The 19824-nt window shown below is 44.4% G+C and overlaps 1 protein-coding gene across 1 annotated transcript in view; it reads left to right on the forward strand.

Moving 5' to 3' along the window:
• The window catches only part of LOC118685709 (gamma-aminobutyric acid receptor subunit rho-1), a 31352-nt gene extending 12494 nt beyond the window's left edge, over positions 1 to 18858 (forward strand). Inside the window, exons 2-10 of the mRNA XM_036381366.1 lie at positions 690 to 743; positions 2896 to 3002; positions 4344 to 4411; positions 6183 to 6406; positions 10889 to 10971; positions 12153 to 12293; positions 12753 to 12905; positions 14638 to 14834; positions 15663 to 18858. Of these exons, the coding sequence (XP_036237259.1) occupies positions 690 to 743; positions 2896 to 3002; positions 4344 to 4411; positions 6183 to 6406; positions 10889 to 10971; positions 12153 to 12293; positions 12753 to 12905; positions 14638 to 14834; positions 15663 to 15950 (1315 nt within the window). The 3' untranslated portion in view covers positions 15951 to 18858. The remainder of the gene's footprint in view (positions 1 to 689; positions 744 to 2895; positions 3003 to 4343; positions 4412 to 6182; positions 6407 to 10888; positions 10972 to 12152; positions 12294 to 12752; positions 12906 to 14637; positions 14835 to 15662) is intronic.
• The last annotated feature ends 966 nt before the right edge of the window (positions 18859 to 19824 follow it).

Consider the following 19824-nt stretch of genomic DNA (forward strand, 5'->3'; position numbering starts at 1 on the left):
TTAGTGTTTATTACAGAGAGAAGCTAATTATTTACTTTTAGTTAAAGATGACTTAGAACTGTTAAATGTTTAAAATGTTACTTTTGCTCAAGCTAGCACTTACATGGCCAAAAGCAATATTCTTGCCTTTAATGATTAAATAGACTATTGGCCAAAGACCTGAGAAGACCTTTCTTGACAGCCAGATGGGAGATGGTATGAAGCCAGAAACAATTTGCACCGTTTGTTTCTTTTTCCCCCCCCTCCAAAATAATTTGAAAATCTTTTCTTCTCGTGAACATACTCTGGTCTGCAGGTGTAATGGCTGTGCCCCCAAGGCCCCATGGCAGCTGCTGTCTCCAAAGCCCCTGGTGTTGCCAGCCAAGGCTGGGCAGGTGGGACCTCAGCTGCCTACTTGGGTACTCTGCCAGACAGTCAAAAACAGAGGCATCCCACCTTACAAAAATCATGGCTCCCCTCCTTTTGCCCTGTCACGACTGTGAGCCCGAGCATCCCTACCCTCCCCACCCTCTGCCATGCCCAGCCTGCCACCGGCCTTTGGTGAAAGGCTGCAAAAAAAAGGTAAGCACCATTTCTCACATGTGACAGAAGGTAAAGCTGCAGGGATGCGGTGCCTCCCTCCTGACATCCTCTCCCGCCTGCCCGTGCCCACCTGTCTCAGCTCTCCCTTTTCCCGTTGTTTCCTGCAGCCGGCCGCAGCGGCAGCGACGGGAAGCCCACGGCGAGGCGCACAAGCAGGGCAGGTAAGCAGAGCCCTCAGGAGGCCTGGGCCTGCCCGCCACATGCCCGTGGCTGGGCTGGGCTGGGCAGGGGAAGGGGGCACCACTCAGACAAGCCAGTGATTTGTGGAAGCAAACAAACTTCACAACTTTTGTGAAAGTTGTAAAACTGGTGTGTTTATTACAGCGCTGGACGCATGTGGGAATCGTTCTCCTAAAATGGCATGCATACCTCTGGGAACTCCAGATCCCCTTTTATCTCTCTCTCAAATACGTATGCATACAATTTCACAATAGATTCATACATATTCATTTTACTGATTTTGCATGACACTTGCTGCTAATTTTTCTTTATCAGAAAGAACTCTTGGGTCAGGTTGCCCTGCTCTGTGTCGTTCCCCCCCCCCCCCCCCCCCCCCCCCTTATCTCTTGTCTTTTGGCTGAAGCAGTTTCTCTAAGCACAGGCCCTTTGCAAGAACTGGCAGTCAGATTAAACAGCAAGCTACAGACTTTAACTCAAAGATGTACGTTTCACCTAAATCAAAATGGATTTCTACTCTGGAAAATTTCCACTCTGCCTCACCAGCTGTCTGTCGGTGTTAGCCATGCCATTAGCAGGGTGCAGCAGGCCCCAGAGGCAGCCACCCTGCCTGGCACCCTCATGGGACTGGGGGGTGAGGCCACGGCGAGTTGCCACATCCCCTCAGGCTCCCTGTGGCGCTGATGCGCAGTTTGTGTTGCCATGCCGTGTCAGAGGGTGCCTTCCCTCCAAGAATCCCTTCTGGATTCCTTCCCTCCAAGAGCCCTTCCATGGGCTCTCCATCATGCCACTTGTTCCTCCCACTGCCACTGGCAGGGAGAAAGCACCTTTCTGAGCACTGTCAAACCTGCTCTCAAAGGTTTGCTTTGCCCCTGGCATCTGCCTTGGACAGGCATAAACCTTCCTAATGCACACTCACAGGTCTTTCAGAGGCTGAACTAAACCTCAAGCAGAAGCAGGGGCCAGCTTTTAAAGTGCCTGAGGGATAATTCATGACTAGAACTCACTGATGGAAGTAGACAACTCAAACCGCTTAGCAATTATTGAACTTAGTCTAAGCGTCTCTCTAAGATACTTTGAAGTCCAGATAAAGGATTTGTGAGAGGAGTCGCTGTCAACACCGCTGGCCTCTGTTACGAGATTGTTGTATTGGCTTCTTGTACAACTTTCAACAAGTCTTTGAGAAGTCCAGCATGGCTAAGCAGTCTCATTTATGAGAAACTTTATCTCAGGAACTTTTCCCTCATCAAGTTTCTTTGTCAGCCTGTTTTCCTTTAATTTACTTCTTATTTGTCTTGCGTATATTCAGATGAGTGCCTCTCTGAGTGTGCCACCTTTTCTAAAATCAAGAGCCAGCAAAACCTTTCCTCCTTTTTTTGAGCCCTCCTGCCACCCAAGTGGCTGGTTCTGAGGGCAGCAAAGGCTTCCCCTACACAAGGGAGCAACCAAGGAGCTGCTGCCATCACCATCCCAGCCACAGCACTGGGGCACTGAACAGAAGTTTGCGTTTTGATGTGGAAGGGAATCTGAGCCTCCTGTGTCCAGCATTCGGTGCAGCTCCAACAGCTTCTGGAATTACCCTCCCAGGCTCTTTAATGCTCAGAGACCTCCCAGGCCTGTAATGCTGCTTTTTATCCTTGATGGAAATCTGGGGCAGAAGCTAATAATTTTATCCCAAGTTAGGGAAATGCCTGCCTCCTGGCCTGCTTCCCAGACCTTCTCCATTTTGTTCCTGGGCAACAGCCAGTAGCTTATTTGATATATTGTTTCCCTAATTCCTGGCCTCACACTCCATCATAACTCAATGTCAGGAATGCCTCCTCCTCTCCACTTATTCACACATATTGTTCCTCCAGCCCACACATTTTAATGACTGTCCCCAAACTGCAGAGAGAATTTTACAGGGACAAAAAGCCACCAAACAAATGTTTTCTCAGTGCTAAAATTATCACAGGTGCCTAAACTGCATGCTGAGTGCAGGAATCAGTTTTTAATGACATTCTGCCAACCACTGCCACAATCACAGGCTCATGCTCTAAGGGGTGGATGTTCTGAGGAGTAAATGGAGTGAAACAAGCACATGCTTCTCACAGGCACTGCCCAGGGCTCATAGCTGTGCTTCTCTCCCCCTGGTAGCCCAATCTTAAAACGAAGCCCTGACATCACCAAATCTCCCCTGACGAAGTCAGAGCAGCTGCTGCGAATAGATGACCATGACTTCAGCATGAGACCAGGTTTTGGAGGTATGAAACATGCACATTTGTCACTGTTCCTGTTTTAAACTGTCACTTCCTTATTCTGTAACTTTTACAGCAGTGAAGAAGCAGATTGGCTCTTCTGTTTCTAATTTCTATTCTTTTGAGTTATGAATTCATGGCACTCTTGGGGGAATGGAGGTTCAGTGAAATAGCCTTCTGGATGAGCAGAAAGCATAGTCACAGGCATGGAAATGTGATTAACAGGCAATATATTAATCCTATTGCTCAGTGATACTTTCTTATAAAAATCTGCAAACACACACCTTATGTTTATACCTGGATGGTGTGGGACATTCTAAGTTTTTGTCTTAGTATGGCCATACATGTGCATAATCAAATGATGTACCGCTTTTACCTCATTTATAACCCAAAATAAAATATTTTGACTGTATTAATACTTGCTCACAGTTTGGTGGCTGTGTGCTAGAGCAACTGAAGCTTTCAGGGAAATGGATGGAGAACGCTCTTTCTTTCAGCGCATCGGATTAGAGAATGTTGTAATTTATCTACCCTTTCTGGCTGACAGATGGTCATTCAAATCCAGGATACCATTATATACTCTGATGAAAGAAGATTTTATCGCTAAATGCTCAATATGCCAAATACCAGCATGTTCAATTAATTTAAAAACATTTCAGTTTCACAGCAGTTCACAAATGTGAGCATTATTTTATTTGACAGCTCTCCTGGACTGTAATTGCCAGAGGTATATGAGAGACTAGTCAAAGCCTGGAGGAGGGAAAAAAGTTCAGAATCCCTATTACATGGGGTCACAGTTGGACCCTTCCCCTCAGGAGCCTCAGGCTCACTGGCACATGCCTGTGTCCTGCTTTGTATCCCCTCCTGTCACCCTTTCTTTTCCACAGCTGAGCACTGAGTCTTGTGAAAGTCAAATGCACACAGTAGCTTTCATGGATGCTATTAGCCTGCAAGGAGAGCAAAAGTGAGGGAAAATCTGCCACATTCCCTCAGTTGTGCCACCACTGGTCTCTCTGTGAATGGATCCTCTTCCAGTAATCTGTCTCACCAGTCCTGGACTCAAGCACTAGAGCTAAAAACAATTAAAGTTGCTTTTAAATCTTGAAGGACCACATGTAGGATAACACAATAAAAAGAGAAAATTATTCATGGGTCAGTCTTATTACTGACTTTAATTGTTATTAGGAGATTTTTGTTGTGAATTCCAATAATTTATACTTTCTATTGGCTTACTGTTGTTTCTATTTAAGACTGAGCATCTATTTCTCTCTGTAAGATAGTAAAGTCAGAGGATTGCTTTGTCTCACTAGGTTTGTACTTTGTCAACTCCTATTTTTTTTCCCCTAGGCCCTGCAATTCCTGTTGGGGTGGATGTCCAAGTTGAAAGTCTGGACAGCATTTCTGAGGTGGACATGGTAAGAGTCAGGGACCTCTGGAGACCAAAACTCTGCTCTGCAGGCTACATGGGTTTGTGTCCATGGGGTTTGAATACTGCCAAGGAGAAACACTCCACAGCCTCCAAAGGCAGATTCACATTCATTCTGAATCTGCCAACAATTACTTCTATTGACCTCATGCTACCATTTCATGGCCCTTGAAGCAGAAGGAAGAAATCTGTCATTTTCTTTCCTCTAGGACAGAATGATAAAACATTGCCAAGACTGTCTCAAAGGATCTGGGTTTCTATATTTTCTTAAATAGTGATAACACACTTAAAAGCTCTGAGGAAACCAATGAATGTGTTTGCTTTAAAGCACTTACATGCTGCAGACATAGTCCCTTTGGACAAGTTCTGAGGTAGTCAGGGGCCAGAGAGCTCCCAAGGAAAAGGGGGAATGGTTTTAAACTGAAAGAGGGTAGGTTTTGATCAGATATAAGGAAGAATCCTTTACTCAGAGTGTGGTGAGGCACTGAAACAGACTGCCCAGAGAAGTTGTGGATGCCCCATCCCATTCAAGATCAGGCTGGAAGGGGCTTTGAACAATTTGGTTTAGTGGAAGATAGCCTGCCAATGGCAGGGGGATTGGAACAAGATGGTCTTTAAGGGCACTTTTCCAATCCAAACATTCTGTGACCCACAGAGTCTCTCAGTAACTCAGGTTTTGCTTTGAAAGAGAAAAGAATCACTCCCCAATACAGAATATTTTTGAAAATGTTTTGACTTTTCAACAAAACTATCAAACAGCTCTGAAGGTTTCACAGGAAGCCCCAGATTCTCTCTGCTCCTAATTAACAGACAGAGGGATAAAGAGCTTGCACTGGACCTCCTCCCATGCCTGAGCCAGGCACAGCTGGTGGTTAGCAGAGACACTAGAGACATGTCAGGTTCCTCTCACTGCAGCTATTTCAGCTCTCGTGTGGGCTGGGATATCTGCAGTCATCTGACCTCAAGGGTCAGCATTTTCCCCAGAACTGGGGGCCCTTCCAGCTGACTCCCTGATTCCAGTGCTCTTGTCACCCCGGCAGCTAGCCATGGGTATCCTGAGCTTTCACCTGTTCTGGTTGAGGAGAAAGCTTGTGGAGGTGGCCAGAGGGCCCCTAGAAAGCTTTGGGTCTTGAAAGCAAAGTGGAAGAGCTAACATCAAGGGCTTAGAAGTTAAAGAAAAAACCCAGACCCCAAAACAAACCCCAAACCAAATAAAATCCAAACAACAAGCTCGTTCTTTTTTTGTTTTAATCAAACATTATGATTTTGAATTAGTTCCCATGGCTTTTGAATACTGCCCCTGTTCCTCCTCTAATGTCATGTTGCAACACTCATCAACATGGGAAAACCACTAGATGGCCTTGGGTTAAAAAAAATTCAGGGTCGATTTTGGCTGTTAGCAAAATAAAAATGGAGAAGATTTTACATTTTCAGAATCAATACTTTTTAACTTGTGCAGCTTTTTAGAAAAATGCCATGGTGCTTAGCAAGACCAGTACTTGCTTTTTAAATGAAGACACATCAGTGACAGAGTTATTCATTTGGTACTAAGTTTAAGCCTGAGAAGTGAGTTGTGGCTGAAGCCAGTAAATCTGTCTGACCTGACGAATAAACAAGCTGCAGCTGGTGATGCTCCTTGCAGCCCCGGGAGTGATGTGCCCTCAGGAAAGGTGCTTTACACTTCATGGTTTGTCCCAGAGAGGAGCAATCCCTACTGTGCTGATAAGGTGTCAGTAGTGACAGAAGCCTTTTTGCTGCAGGACTTCACCATGACTCTTTACCTGAGGCACTACTGGAAAGACGAGAGGCTGTCGTTCCCCAGCACCAACAACCAAAGCATGACCTTTGATGGCAGACTGGTGAAGAAGATCTGGGTCCCCGACATGTTCTTCGTGCACTCTAAGCGTTCCTTCATCCACGACACCACCACAGACAATGTCATGCTGCGGGTCCAGCCAGATGGGAAGGTACTTTATAGCCTCAGGTAAAACTGCATTCCCTCAATGCAAGCTATTAGTGGAAAGTGGTTTAATTGATTCCTGTATTGTGTTTTTGCATGACTTCATACAAAAAAAGGCATAAAAAGAATGAATGTGCTCACTATCCAGAGACATCTAAATGCCTGTATGAGTACATTTAAGTGCCTGTTGCAGAAAGCCAGTTTCTGTGCCAGCATTGTTGGTTCCATCACTGTCTTTTCATTTTGTGAGCATGGCTAGCTCCTGTCCCTGTTGGGAAGCTGCAGTCAGACGTGGCAGTCCCTCGGAGCAGCTCAGCGAGAGCTAGCAGGCTGCAATCCCCACGGGGCACTGCTGAAGAGGCAGGGCACATTCTAAATAAAAGGGCAGTGTCTGGTAATAAAGAGAAGTCCAGGGCATCTATAGTTATCCAGTTCACTACACAGCAAAGTCTCTGGACTTAGCAAAATCTGCAGTTTCTATTCTTGAAAACAATAATGAAGAAGTATAAATTATACTGAGTGCCACTTTATAATAAGCAAAAAACCAGAGGGAACCTCCTTTCAGCACGTGAAGTGACAAGCTTCAGAGCAAGGGTATATAGCTCTTGGTGACTCCTGTGTGTTGTTAGAGCAACCCAAACACTTGGTTTGGCTCTTCCTGCTTTTTGCTCACTTTTCATGTGAAATCCATGGAAGCTCCTTGCAGGAGACATTTTTGGTAAACATTGCTTTGTCCTCTGGCTTGAGGGATGGTCCCAGCCCTGGCTTTCTCCCTTATTTTCCAAATAGTTCATCAGTTGGCATAAGTCTGAATGTTTTTAAGCTGGGATTTTAAAATTTCTGATAAGTAACGCTTTCATGCTTGGAGATGCTAAGTGAGGAGCATCTGCGTCGTGATCTAACCCCAGCTGGCAACTAAGCCCTGTGTAGCTGCTGCCTCATTCTATCCTGGTGGGAGGGAGAAATGGAACAGTAAAAGACAAAAAACCTCGTGGGCTGAGATAAAGGCAGATAATTAGGTAAAGCCCCATGCACAGGCAAAGCAAGTTGAGAAATTGATTCAGCACTTCCCAAGGGCAGGCAGGTGTTCAGCCAGCCCCAGAAAAGCAGGGCTCCATCACACGTAATGGTCACTTGGGAACACGAGTGCCTTTATTCCAAACTTCCACCCCTTCCTTCTTCTTCTTCCCCCACTTCATATACTAAGCATGATGACATAAGCTGTGGAATGTCCTTTTGGTCAGCTGGGATCAGCTGTCCCCTCCAAACTCCCTGTACACCCTCAGCCTCTTCCCTGTTAAGGTGGTGTGAGAAGCAGAAAAGGCCTCGGTGCTGTGGAACCCTGCTCAGCATTGATAAAAATATCCTTGTGTTATTAACACTGTTTTCTTGACAAATCCAAGATGTATTCCTACACTAGCTACTTTGAAAAGAAAATTAACTCTATCCCAGAACATCAATTTATCAATCTCTAAAGAAATATAAAATCTGTTCTTCTGTTTTACTTGGGTGCAGCTCCATCCAGTTAGAAAACAAGTACTGCCAAAGGACCCATAAAAACCTATTTGAAGGGAAATTTCTGTACAATATTCTATGCAAGAATGTCAACATCACCTCCACAGCAATGAAATAACAAAATAACTGATAAATAAACAATGCATCAGATGATAGAGAATATATTTTGAAGGACAAAAAGAAGGAAAATCTGGCTGATAGGAGGTCAGTATCAGCAAGACTCATAGATTTAACTAGTGAGAAAGTTGCAGAATACACTGCTTGTGAAGGCCGTGGAGGTCTTTAGGGAATGTTGGTTGGTATCAGCAGAGGTGAAGCTGAGCCTGCCGCAAGGTAAGGGGGTAACTTCTCAGCCTGCCAAGGTATTTTATGATTCTACAAAAAAAAGTCAAGCAAATAAATTCTTGATTCCCTAGGGGGCATCAGTCTGACAAGAATTCTTTTGTACTTTGATATTTTTATCTTACAGTTCATTTGAATTCATAGCCTGAACATTACCTTCTCATTATCAAATCTTTTTCCTCACTCAGCAGATTAGACAAGGTTCAGGTATTCTTTAGGCCTTTGCAAAGTTTGGTCAGGTCCTGAGCACAATAAAAAAGGACAAGAATATGACATATTGTTCAGCTATAGCATGCATGCCTACACACTCATTTAGCTGCCAGTCACCTGCAATGCAAGCATTTATAGTTATCTAAAGAAGATGGGAACGGGAGGACATTAAACTCAGATCCTGCACAGCCTTTTGCTTAAACAATTGCCCAGTACAAAGTGGTGGTGAAAGACTTCAATAGCAAATTGGCTGGGTTTCAGTGTTTTATTCAGCAGCAAGTGCAGGTTGCAATGCTTCATGAATGCTGGGGAAGGACAAAGGCTCCCTGACAGGTCGTTGCTGCCTCTCTGCCTTGCTGAATGCCTTTGTCTGCAGATTGTATTTTTCCTTGGTGTCTCCCACAGCATACTCCTAGACAAGCTGGCAGCCCGTGGCTTGGACAGGAGCGCTCTGTGCTGGGTCAGGAACTGGCTGCATGGCCGGGCCCAGAGAGTGTTGGTGAATGGTGCTGCATCCAGCTGGCAGCCAGTCACCAGTGGTGTTCCTCAGGGTTCTGTGCTGGGGCCAGTTCTGTTTAATGTTTTTATTGATGACATGGATGAGGGTTTAGAGTCCTTTATTAGCAAATTTGCAGATGACACTAAGCTGGGAGCGTGTGTGGATCTGTTAGAGGGACGGAGGGCTTTGCAGAGGGACTTGGAACGGTTGGAGGGATGGGCAGAATCCAATGGGATGAAGTTCAATAAGTCCAAGTGCCGAGTCCTGCACTTTGGCCACAATAACCCCCTGCAACGATATAAGCTGGGGACAGTGTGGCTGGACAGTGCTCAGGAGGAAAGGGACCTGGGGGTGCTGGTTGACAGTCGGCTGAACATGAGCCAGCAGTGTGCCCAGGTGGCCAAGAAGGCCAATGGCATCCTGGCCAGTATCATGAACGGTGTGGCCAGCAGGAGCAGGGAGGTCATTCTTCCCCTGTACTTAGCACTGGTGAGGCCACACCTTGAGTATTGCGTCCAATTCTGGGCCCCTCACTTTAGGAGGGACGTTGAGATGCTTGAATGTGTCCAAAGGAGAGCAACGAGGCTGGTGAGGGGCTTGGAACATAAGCCATATGAAGAGCGACTGAGGGAGCTGGGGTTGTTCAGCCTGGAGAAAAGGAGACTCAGGGGTGACCTTATCACCCTCTTCAACTTCCTGAAGGGTAGCTGTGGTGAGCTGGGGGTCGGTCTCTTTCTCCAGGCAACAACCGACAGAACAAGAGGACACAGTCTCAAGCTGCGCCAAGGGAGATGCAAGCTAGAAATAAGGAGGAAGTATTTTACAGAAAGAGTAATCAAATACTGGAATCATCTACCCAGGGAGGTCGTGGAGTCACCATCCCTCGAAGAGTTTAAAAAAAGACTGGATGTGGCACTTGGTGCCATGATCTAGTTGAGGTATTAGAACATGGGTTGGACTCGATGATCTTAAAGGTCTCTTCCAACCTAGAATTTCTGTGATTCTGTGATTCTGTGATTTTTAGGGTTCTTTGCCAGACATTGTTTTCCCATCTTGGAAACCACCGCAGACCTCACTGGCACCTAAACTTCCAGCTAAGCCAAGCACTTTCACTCAAAGGCTAAATCTAGGCAGGAGAGCAACATCAGACAGAACCCACTCGTGTAGAAGGACTACTAATATAAGGGACTGCATTGTGTTTTTATCACTGTATGATGTCTCTCTACCACTGACTCTTCTATAACTTATTAATTCTTTCCCCAATATAATTTATACTTTTATTTTCATTTACTTCTCTGGAGTCCAAACCAGTCGAGTCGAGATTTATGGTTGCTTCTGGTTCAAACACCAAATGATGCTATTAAAAATGTGATAATCAGACTATAGCAAGGCCAGAGATTTTGATGGATGGACCAGAGCATTTCGGTGGTCGCTTGCATTCCAGCTCCAGCCGTGTGCCCTCTGGTGGCTGATTCCCATGTGTGATCACCGAGTTTCCACTGAGCAGCTGGAAATTCATGGTGTGCAAGGAAATTGCTTGCATCCCTCATGGGTTGCAACTACGATGGCTTAGATAAATGCAAATTATTTTATCGTACAAAGCATCTGTTTAAAGGACAGATGTCTGCAGAGATGTGTTTGCTGATTGTCAGGGGGAAGTGTCCTTTTTGCCCTTTCTCATTTTCTTCTCCAATGCTTCTGTCATCTAGTTACAGTTTGTAATGGCCTAACTTTCTAGTCACCTTTTTTAATGGTAGCTTGCTGAGAGGAAGAAATGGCTTTAACTAAAGTGGAATGGCTTTAGCTGAGTGGAAAGAATTTATTTTCAGTTGAGTGGTACTGGCTGTAGTTGTTTAACAAAAGACCAAACTCACAGCTTTACTATTTTACAGTCCCATAAGAAGACAAGTTTTTAATGGAGTGATTTTTATTATTCCCAGAGTTACAGTAACAGCAATGTGCAACATGGATTTTAGTCGCTTTCCCCTGGACACACAGACGTGTTCCCTGGAGATAGAAAGCTGTAAGTAAAGTGGAGGTGTTGGGGAGCCAAGGGCACCTAAACTATTTTATACCAATAATTATTATATCAATAATTAATTATACCAATAATTACACTGCTGCTACATTCATGGAAGCTCTAACCAAAGTCATCAGACTTCAACACCAAGAAAAGCTCCCTGCCTGTATTTTTTTACTAGAATTAGATGGTGTTTGCAACAAGTGTTTTTAAAAACCAGCTGTGAGCACTGTCTTGCCAGCGGCCCTGAATGCCCAGTGGGGCCCAGGCTGCCCCACTGCCACCCCACCCCCAAAGCCCCTGGGCCACTTGCCCGCAGGTCAGCAGTCTCCAACAGCACCAGTTTGCCCAGGTGCCCTCAAACACATGGATAAATGGCCATACACCCTTCAGGGGCAACATCTGCTCATCCATGGTGTGGAAACCATGATAGGGTAGTGACATTAATTGCCTATTTGAGATAAAGCCACCTTATGCCTTTTGTCCCAAGTATGATGCATATATGAATTGCCCAGGTTTCACATAGCAACATTTTAAACTTTTGGCTTTTTTGAATTATTTTCTTTTCCTTCTTAAGCTTGCAATAAGAAATTACAATTTAAATTCTGTTTTAATACATTTATATGTGATTTATTTTCTCCCTGTGTGAAAAGAGCTGCTACTAAACCCAGCTGAAAGGATTAACATTACTGTTACTTCCACATGTATTAGAAAACGAAGTAATGTTCATGGGTATATCATAGGCAGAAATCTTTTTCTCCAAGAGTTTTTTCTCCTGCATGTCTCCAACCATTGTTTGTTCAGATTGTTCCTCTGATTGTTTCTCTCATCACCCCAAGCAGGTTCTTTCTGCTAAGGCTCCCTTTCTTTGCATCTAATTTTAGGAGGTTTACAGGAAAGAATTGTTCAAGTTCTGATGCAGTGGATTACTTGACACACATATTATGTGTCTGAAACTATGATTAGAGAAACAGGAGGGTTAACAAAATGTACCAGGCATCAAGCCTGAGGTGTGTGACCATGAGCTAGTCCATTCCTTGCCACAGCCATACCCACCACCTAGGTGGGTGGCATTTGGGAATTTGACCTTTTCAGCTGGGAGCTCTGCGGGTAAGCCCTGGACTGTGGGGGTGGTAGCAACTGTCTTAGTGCACTATCACTATGAATTTGCTCTGCTTCCCTAGATGCCTACACTGAAGATGACCTTATGCTCTACTGGAAGAATGGGAACGATTCCCTAAAAACAGATGAGAGGATATCACTGTCCCAGTTCCTGATTCAGGAGTTTCACACCACCACAAAGCTTGCCTTTTACAGCAGCACAGGTGGGCAGCCAGAGCACCTTCCAGAGCTGGGGGAAGAAAGGTGAAAACTGTCTCTCTTGCCCTTGGCCATGGAGGATTGTCCACTGGGGGTTCTCTCTGTATCCCATCAGACCTGCCACTCTTCGATACCAAGTTGGCTGTCCCTGCCACACACTTCCACCTAAATGGTCATGTAGTCTGGAAAGATAATCCCTCTTCAAGGTCATGCCAAGCCTTCACTTGAATTAAACTCTCTGATTGATAGGCTTTATTTTCTGAAATTGATCAGCCTGAGAGATGGTTTGACTTTGATAGCTGGTTCAGTAAGGAGTTTTTTTCTGTAAATTGCAATGATCTGCAGCCATTAACTGTGTTTTCAGAAAAGAAAAGTAGTCACTTTTCCCCTGGTGCAGCATCACCCTATCTGAAAGCAGTCTGGTGCTGGTGTGACTCCTCTTTTTCACTCCCTCTGTTTCACAGGGTGGTACAATCGCCTCTATATAAACTTCACGTTACGCCGACACATCTTCTTCTTCCTGCTCCAGACCTACTTCCCTGCCACTCTCATGGTCATGTTGTCCTGGGTGTCCTTCTGGATCGACCGCCGAGCAGTTCCTGCCAGAGTCCCGTTAGGTAAAAACAATCTTGTAGTCAGCAGACCTCAGAGACAAAGGCTGCAACCACAGCCTTGACCATCCAGGTGAAATCCCTGGTGCCATGCACTGCCCCTGTGTTGCCTGGAGGCACAGAAATCAGCTGTGCCACACACGCGTGCCCCAGGGACAGGGCATGTGTCCCCCCGTGGCGCAGACTCTCCTTGTGCCAAGAGAATTGCTTTCCCTGTTTGCACAAGATGCACCTGGAACGAATCAGAGCAAACATCCCACTCTGCTTTTATTGCTCCAAACAGAGACAGGGCACTTGTACAGCCAAGGTGTCAGCATCCTTCAGAGACTTCAGTGAACCAGAAGGTGAAAATCAGTATCAGCAGCCCTGACAAAATTTCAGTTAATATTGAGTTTTGCTAGAGGAGGGAGGGTGGAGGTAACACAGCTGAACTGTGCCATGCTGTTTAACTTTTTAAATGAGTTTGCACTGCAATGTGAGGGATTCAGCTTCCCTTTTTGCAGCATCTTTTTGAGGAATGAAGCCATATGTCACAGGAATCACCATAGGAGCAGATCTGTGATATGGACATAAATCTTCTAAAGTGGCTGCTTTGCCCTCAGCAAAGTGCTGTTTGTTTTTTTTGCAGATTCTGAGCTCAGGCTTTCTTCCTCTTATTCCAGGCAACATGCCTCAGGATTTTATTTATTCTTAAAATCATATTGCTCAGTGGAGAGAATACAGAGAGACAAAATAGAGATGGCAATAGAGCAGTTTTTCAAGCCTGAATTTAGAAACAGCACTCATTGCCTCAAGACATCATTAAAAGAAGCATAAGGGTATGGGCCATGGCTTTTCAGAAGATGTAGGCACTGCCTTAGCAGTATTTTTGCCACCTGGATACTCCTGTGAATTCAGTCCTTTGTGCTTACATACATAATTTTACCTTCAAAAGTAATCACTAAGGTGACATAATTAGTCCCTGAAATGAGAGGGCCATGGAGAGGCTCTCCCAGAGCCAGGGTAATGCTGAACTACAGGGGCTCCTGCTCTTGCTCTGTGCTCATTGTGCTTGCCCAGGGTGTAATGTGGGACAGCCCTGCCTTATGGGGCACCATTATTTCCTGATTTTGCTCCAGTGAAGGCACAGACCAAGTGTGAGAGTCAGCTGGGGACTCTGTGACATCTCATGAAGCAGGACTTCTCAGGAGAAGTCCAGCATACAGAAAACACAGGGGAAACAAGTAAAAGCAGCAGCTTCACTTGTGTCCATGCCGTGGGGGGGTTAAACTAGAAGCTGAGATACTCAGAATCATGGAATCATAGAATATCTTGAGTTGGAAGGGATCCATAAGGATCATTGAGTTCAAATCCCCGTACTTATACCCCTCCAGGGACTGTCCTGAACCTAGAATGGGGTGCAGCCAGCACAGGGTCAAAGTGCTGCTGCTTGGTCATGGGATGGAAGGCTGGTGGAGTGGTGAGGAGCCAGACTAGCAACACCCTGAGACCAGAATTAGAGCTGTGCTCACCAAATAGACAAGAAAACTGGACAAGATATATTTGTCCAGTTACACATCAGGGCTGCCTGGACCCTCCTCAATGACCCTCCTTCAGGCAATGAAACTTATTACCCAAAAGTGAAAAAAAATACTGCAAGGTAAATTCAGATGTTAGGAAATTGTAACAACTGCTGTATTTGTGATGAAGAGTCTGGCTTGAAAGCATCTTATGGTCTCTTCCACTGGTAAATTCCCAGGAATAACCACTGTGCTGACCATGTCCACGATCATCACTGGGGTGAATGCCTCCATGCCTCGTGTTTCCTACATCAAAGCTGTGGATATTTACCTGTGGGTCAGTTTTGTGTTTGTCTTCCTCTCGGTGCTGGAATACGCGGCTGTGAATTACCTGACAACGGTGCAAGAGCGGAAGGAGAGGAAACTGCGGGACAAGGTGAGGTTTTCTATCTCCAAGGTCATTTTATTGCCCCTGGGAAAGGTGTGGCAAAAGTCTGGAAACCTTCAAAGCTTTGCAACTGCAGCTCTCAGCTGCCTGGGGAAAATGCAGTGTGTGCAAAAAGACACCAGCAGGAGGCATTGCAGGTTATAAAGACTTTGCACACACAACCCACACCCAAGCTCACTGCTCTTTGGAGTCTGCGTGGGCTAACTTAGGTATAGTCCTCCACTGCCTGTATAGATGGGATGGGTTTAGGATTTTACCTTTAAATATTTTTGAATACTGTAGATTAAAACCTGTGGATAGAATCAGTTGGATTCTGTGGTTTGGGTTTCAGATGACATGACAGATATCCCCCACTTTTGTCTGTGCACAGTCTAAACTTATACACAGGTCCCAATTTTCCCACTCTGCCCTTGTTATTCAAATTTAAACTAAAATTTCAGCTTAAGGGAGTTTCTCTCCTGCCCTGAATGAGGCAGGCTTCATTCTTTCTTGTGGTTTCCCTCTGTCTTCCTCTGATTTTCTCAGCTACAAGGCACAGTTCCAACCTTATTTGCACCCTGGTACCTGTGCCTAAACCAAAGAAACTTTTTCACAGACAGCCCTGCTCCCTCCCTGACTGTACCTGTGCCTCACAGACATGGAAGTGGAGATGGAAAAAGCTCCTGCCCAGCTCCATCATTTTGTTCTCCCTTTTGCATCCCAGCAGCCTGAATCCCCCAGGCCTTTCCCCACCTCCGTGGGATGGGAGGAGGAAAGGGATGTCTGTGAGTGTGTGGACATAGCTCAAACCCTTGCTGCCCCTGTCTGTGCCCACAGCCTGCCTGTGCCTGCAGCCTACCTCAGCCCCGGGCCATGATGGTGGACGGCAGCTACAACGACGGGGACGTGAACGAGCTGGGGCACTTCATGTCCGAGGATGGGGACAAGCAGGAGCGCATGATGGTGCAGCTGGCACTGGGCTCCGAGAGGGGCTCGGCCAGGAGGAAAAACCAGAGATACGTCAGCATGCGCATCGACACCCATGCCATCGACAAGTACTCCAGGATAATATTCCCTGGGGCATACATTCTATTTAATTTGATATACTGGTCCATTTTTTCATAAAGATTCGTAACTTTAGTCACAGAACATTGTGACATGAAATGAAAGTACAATCTCATAGGCGAAGAGAAAGAAAGCAGGGAATGGTTTTATTTGGAAGGAAGATTGAATTTTTCCAGGATTTTTTTTTTTTTTTTTATTAGAGGAATTCACATGTGGCATAAATAATTGTGGAAGTTTCACATGTCAGTAAAATATAGGATACACAATCTAAAATTTTATACTTATTTAAAGATGTGCTATGTTCCTCCTTGTGCCTCACAGGCCACTGTAAACTATTTTAACAAGCGACTATAATTGCCAGTTGCTTATATATGGTGCATCCTCCATTTTGTGCCCCCAGAATCCTAATTCTCTGAGTACCTGAGTGCATGCATCTCTCAGCTCAGCAGACTGACCACATTCAATACCAATAATTACAAGAATATGCAAATACTTGCATGTTTGCAGGATGAGGTCAGAAATGGTAATTACAAACACAAAATATCCAGTACTAGGAAACACTTTGGCAAGGTTATTGATGGCTACAACTTTCACAGCTTAATGCATGACTCAATAGCAGGACTGACAGGTCCACATAGCAATACTTTCCGACTTGTGCTTTGTCTTAATAGTATTTAAAACACAGAAATGTTTCCAAACTGTCTTGACTAAGAGTTTTAAAATACGACTTGTAATGTACATTTAACAAGGAATGAACAAAAGCCAGACTTCCTGTAATACTTAACCAGATCCTCTGGGAAACACAGGAGCTCTCCTTGGATCTGCTTATTTGGGTCACTGGTATCTTCGCTCTTGAGATTCCTGGGAATGGGTTTCTCTGCAGAATGATCCAGTGAAGACAATTTGTTGTCTATGAAAAAAAACCCCAAACTACTTCAGGAGAGGCCTATTTCCTTTGATATAGTCTGGGTATTGCCAGCCTGTATAAGCCTGAAAACCTGTTGCAGCCTGCAATGCCAGCAGTAGTTGTAACTCGCTTTCAGGAAAATCCAGATCCATCTGTTTGTAGTAAAAGCATAACAGAAAGGTGCTCAACAGCTGACAAAGCAGTAGTAAGGACTTTACAAGAGATACCATGCCAAAACCTTTGGAATAAAGTAAGAAAACAGCTTCCACCATAAGACAGCAGCTCCACTGCAGACACAGGTACAACTGACAGAATCTGCTTTCATGCTGCATGGCCCCCCAGCATCCTGCAGCCCACCATGCCCTCAGAGAAGGCTCAGCACCTTGCAAGGCAGAGCAAGGGGACACGGCTGCAGCTGGGGGCAGTTGGCACTGACTTAAGTCCCAACTCTCCAACACAGTGTCTGCAGAGCAGCCTGTCAGTGTGAATATACTCCATATGGAAAAGGCAGAATCTGTAATACAGAAGTGATAAAACAGTTCAGAAAAACAAGAATCAGTTGAATGGAATCAGGGGCCTTTACAACACCAGCAGCACCAAAGGTGTCTCAGAATTGTGATCATTCAGTTTTTCTGCTGCTACATGATATACACCTGTGTTCACAAAGCTAACTGAGGGTTTGCATTCACAGGACTTCAAACACCACATGCTTTTGCACATAATTGCAGAATTCATTACTGCCTGCACAGCAGATACTCTAGTGTTTTACAGGTGGAGCTGCTCTGAGCATCAGACCAAAGCAGTTGTGACTCCAAAAGGAGAGTGAATCTTCTTACATGACACCTGCCCTGGCCTGCCTGTTCTGTCACTCTACCATCAGGTGTGTGACACAGTCATTGCAGTTGTTTGAACACTGCTGGTTGTTGTTTTTATTTCTTATGTAAATAAATGTTACATAAACATACTCAGCATTTCTTACAACTGCTAAAATTGTGACCTGAAAAACTCCCTACACTCATCTCACACAGCCTACACTCCATAGGTAAGGCAGTAAAATCACAAAAGCTAAAAATTATCAAAACCACACCCACCCATAAGATAGTTCTGCTACTTATTTCTACAGAGATTTTTTTACATGCACATGTACTATCATACCTTGTTTTATCAAGTCCCCATCATAGAATATTAGTCTCCTGTAAGTTTTTACAAGAGATTAAAAAAATGCCTTTTTTTTAACCTGTAAACATTTCAGTCAAATTAAAGTAGAAAGGTCACTCTGGTAAAAGCAGATAAAAGGTTGACTTCCAGGTTTGCCCACTCTACATTATTCTTTATTCCTTATTCTGATGACAACTTTCCCTGCAAATAGATTTCTTGGGCAAACTTGCACAGGAATGTATTTAGATTCTCAGTATTGCAAGAACCCATTTACTTCTACAACTTAAGAATAGCATGAACAAGAGTGCCAGATTTTATAGTAAGCTCTTCAGCTCCATAAGAAGCTTAATGTTCTGTAGTTTTCTGCAGTATGGTACATTCCTTTATAGACTCATTAATCTCATACTACATACATTATTTGGCATCTGATCAGTATATTAAAGGAGATTTTGAAGATACAAATGGGAGCTGGATTTTGAATTCACTGGCTTTCAGTGGGAACCTAGTTTCCAACTTCCCATGTGATTTTTCAAAATTTCCCTTCCAGCACAACCCCCTAAACTGATTCCCCAACCTCAGTGTTTGGATTTACACTATTAATTTACTTGTGTTTTATTTGGGAAACTCTAGTGCCTTTTCAGTCTTATATAAACGTGTATATACATGTACTCTATAACTACAGGATATGTCATATACAGTCAGTGTTTGCTATCAGCAACTGTACTCATTAAGCATATTTACATATGCACTTTTTTGGCTTTTAACCTTTCACTGTATAGGTTTTGTATCAATCATTAACACTCTGCTCCCTTCCACTTCTACAATAAATCAAAGAGGTTTGTTTGCTTTTGTTTATTTCTAGAAACACTGAAAATCACAATAAAACTTCACATTTGTACAGCATCATGTGTTTTCTACCTTCAAAAGCATGATCTCCATGAGTTTATACATGGAGAACTCAGGACCTGATCCAGATGAATACCAAATGCATCCTTAAATCTGGTTATGCAGGTAGGACTGGAGAGTCCCAGAGTTTCACAGCAGGGCTCTGATAAGAAGCCTGGATGCAAACTCCAGATCACCATGATGATGACTCTCAGCTTTCCATCTCACACAGCAACTGAGCGTTACCATCCTCGCTCTCCTTGCTTTGGGTGATACTCTGCAGTTTCTCTGAGATGAACCCAAAGCCCAGCCAGGAATGAGGCTGTGTACAGAAGGCAGGTCTGTGTGTATTGTGGTTGGACACAGGGTCTGCCTGTGAGCACTTCTAGCTTTGGAGGCTGAAGCCTTTGGTAGTCTTTAAGGATCATGATAATTACTGATAGGGTGAAGCAGCAAGGAGGCAAACTTCAGTCTGCAACTGAGGAGCTGCAGATACCCCATCCCTGGGAGTGTTCAAGGCCAGGTTGGAGTACGAAAAGAAATGGTATTATTCTAGGAATGGTGAGAAAGCATGAAGAACTAGATGGTCTTTTAATCTCCCTTCCAACCCAAACCATTCAGTGATTCTCTGAAACTCTTGAGCTGTTATAACAATAGCCAGTGAATAACGACAGGCACAGCACCTCAAAGTTTCAGTGGCAAAAAGCCCCACTTGAAAGTTACAGCCCATTTTTATACAGTTTTCAAAGTAATTCTGTTTTATTCTAATTGGTTAGTAACGTTCTTGCCACTCAATTCATTAGTTAGAAGGTGCTTGTGTGTGCTAAGACTCTCTTTACACAAGTGTTTACATATTTTCTTCACAGATTCTCATGGGATAGACTTTTTATTTCCCACAGGTGCAACCCATTTTTCTCACAAGGACAGATTGTTAGGCAAAATGATTTTCATTCCTAGAATTCTTTCTCATGGGAACTGAACAGG

This window comes from Molothrus ater, chromosome 3 (genome assembly GCF_012460135.2).
Source record: "Molothrus ater isolate BHLD 08-10-18 breed brown headed cowbird chromosome 3, BPBGC_Mater_1.1, whole genome shotgun sequence".
Classification (NCBI taxonomy): domain Eukaryota; kingdom Metazoa; phylum Chordata; class Aves; order Passeriformes; family Icteridae; genus Molothrus; species Molothrus ater.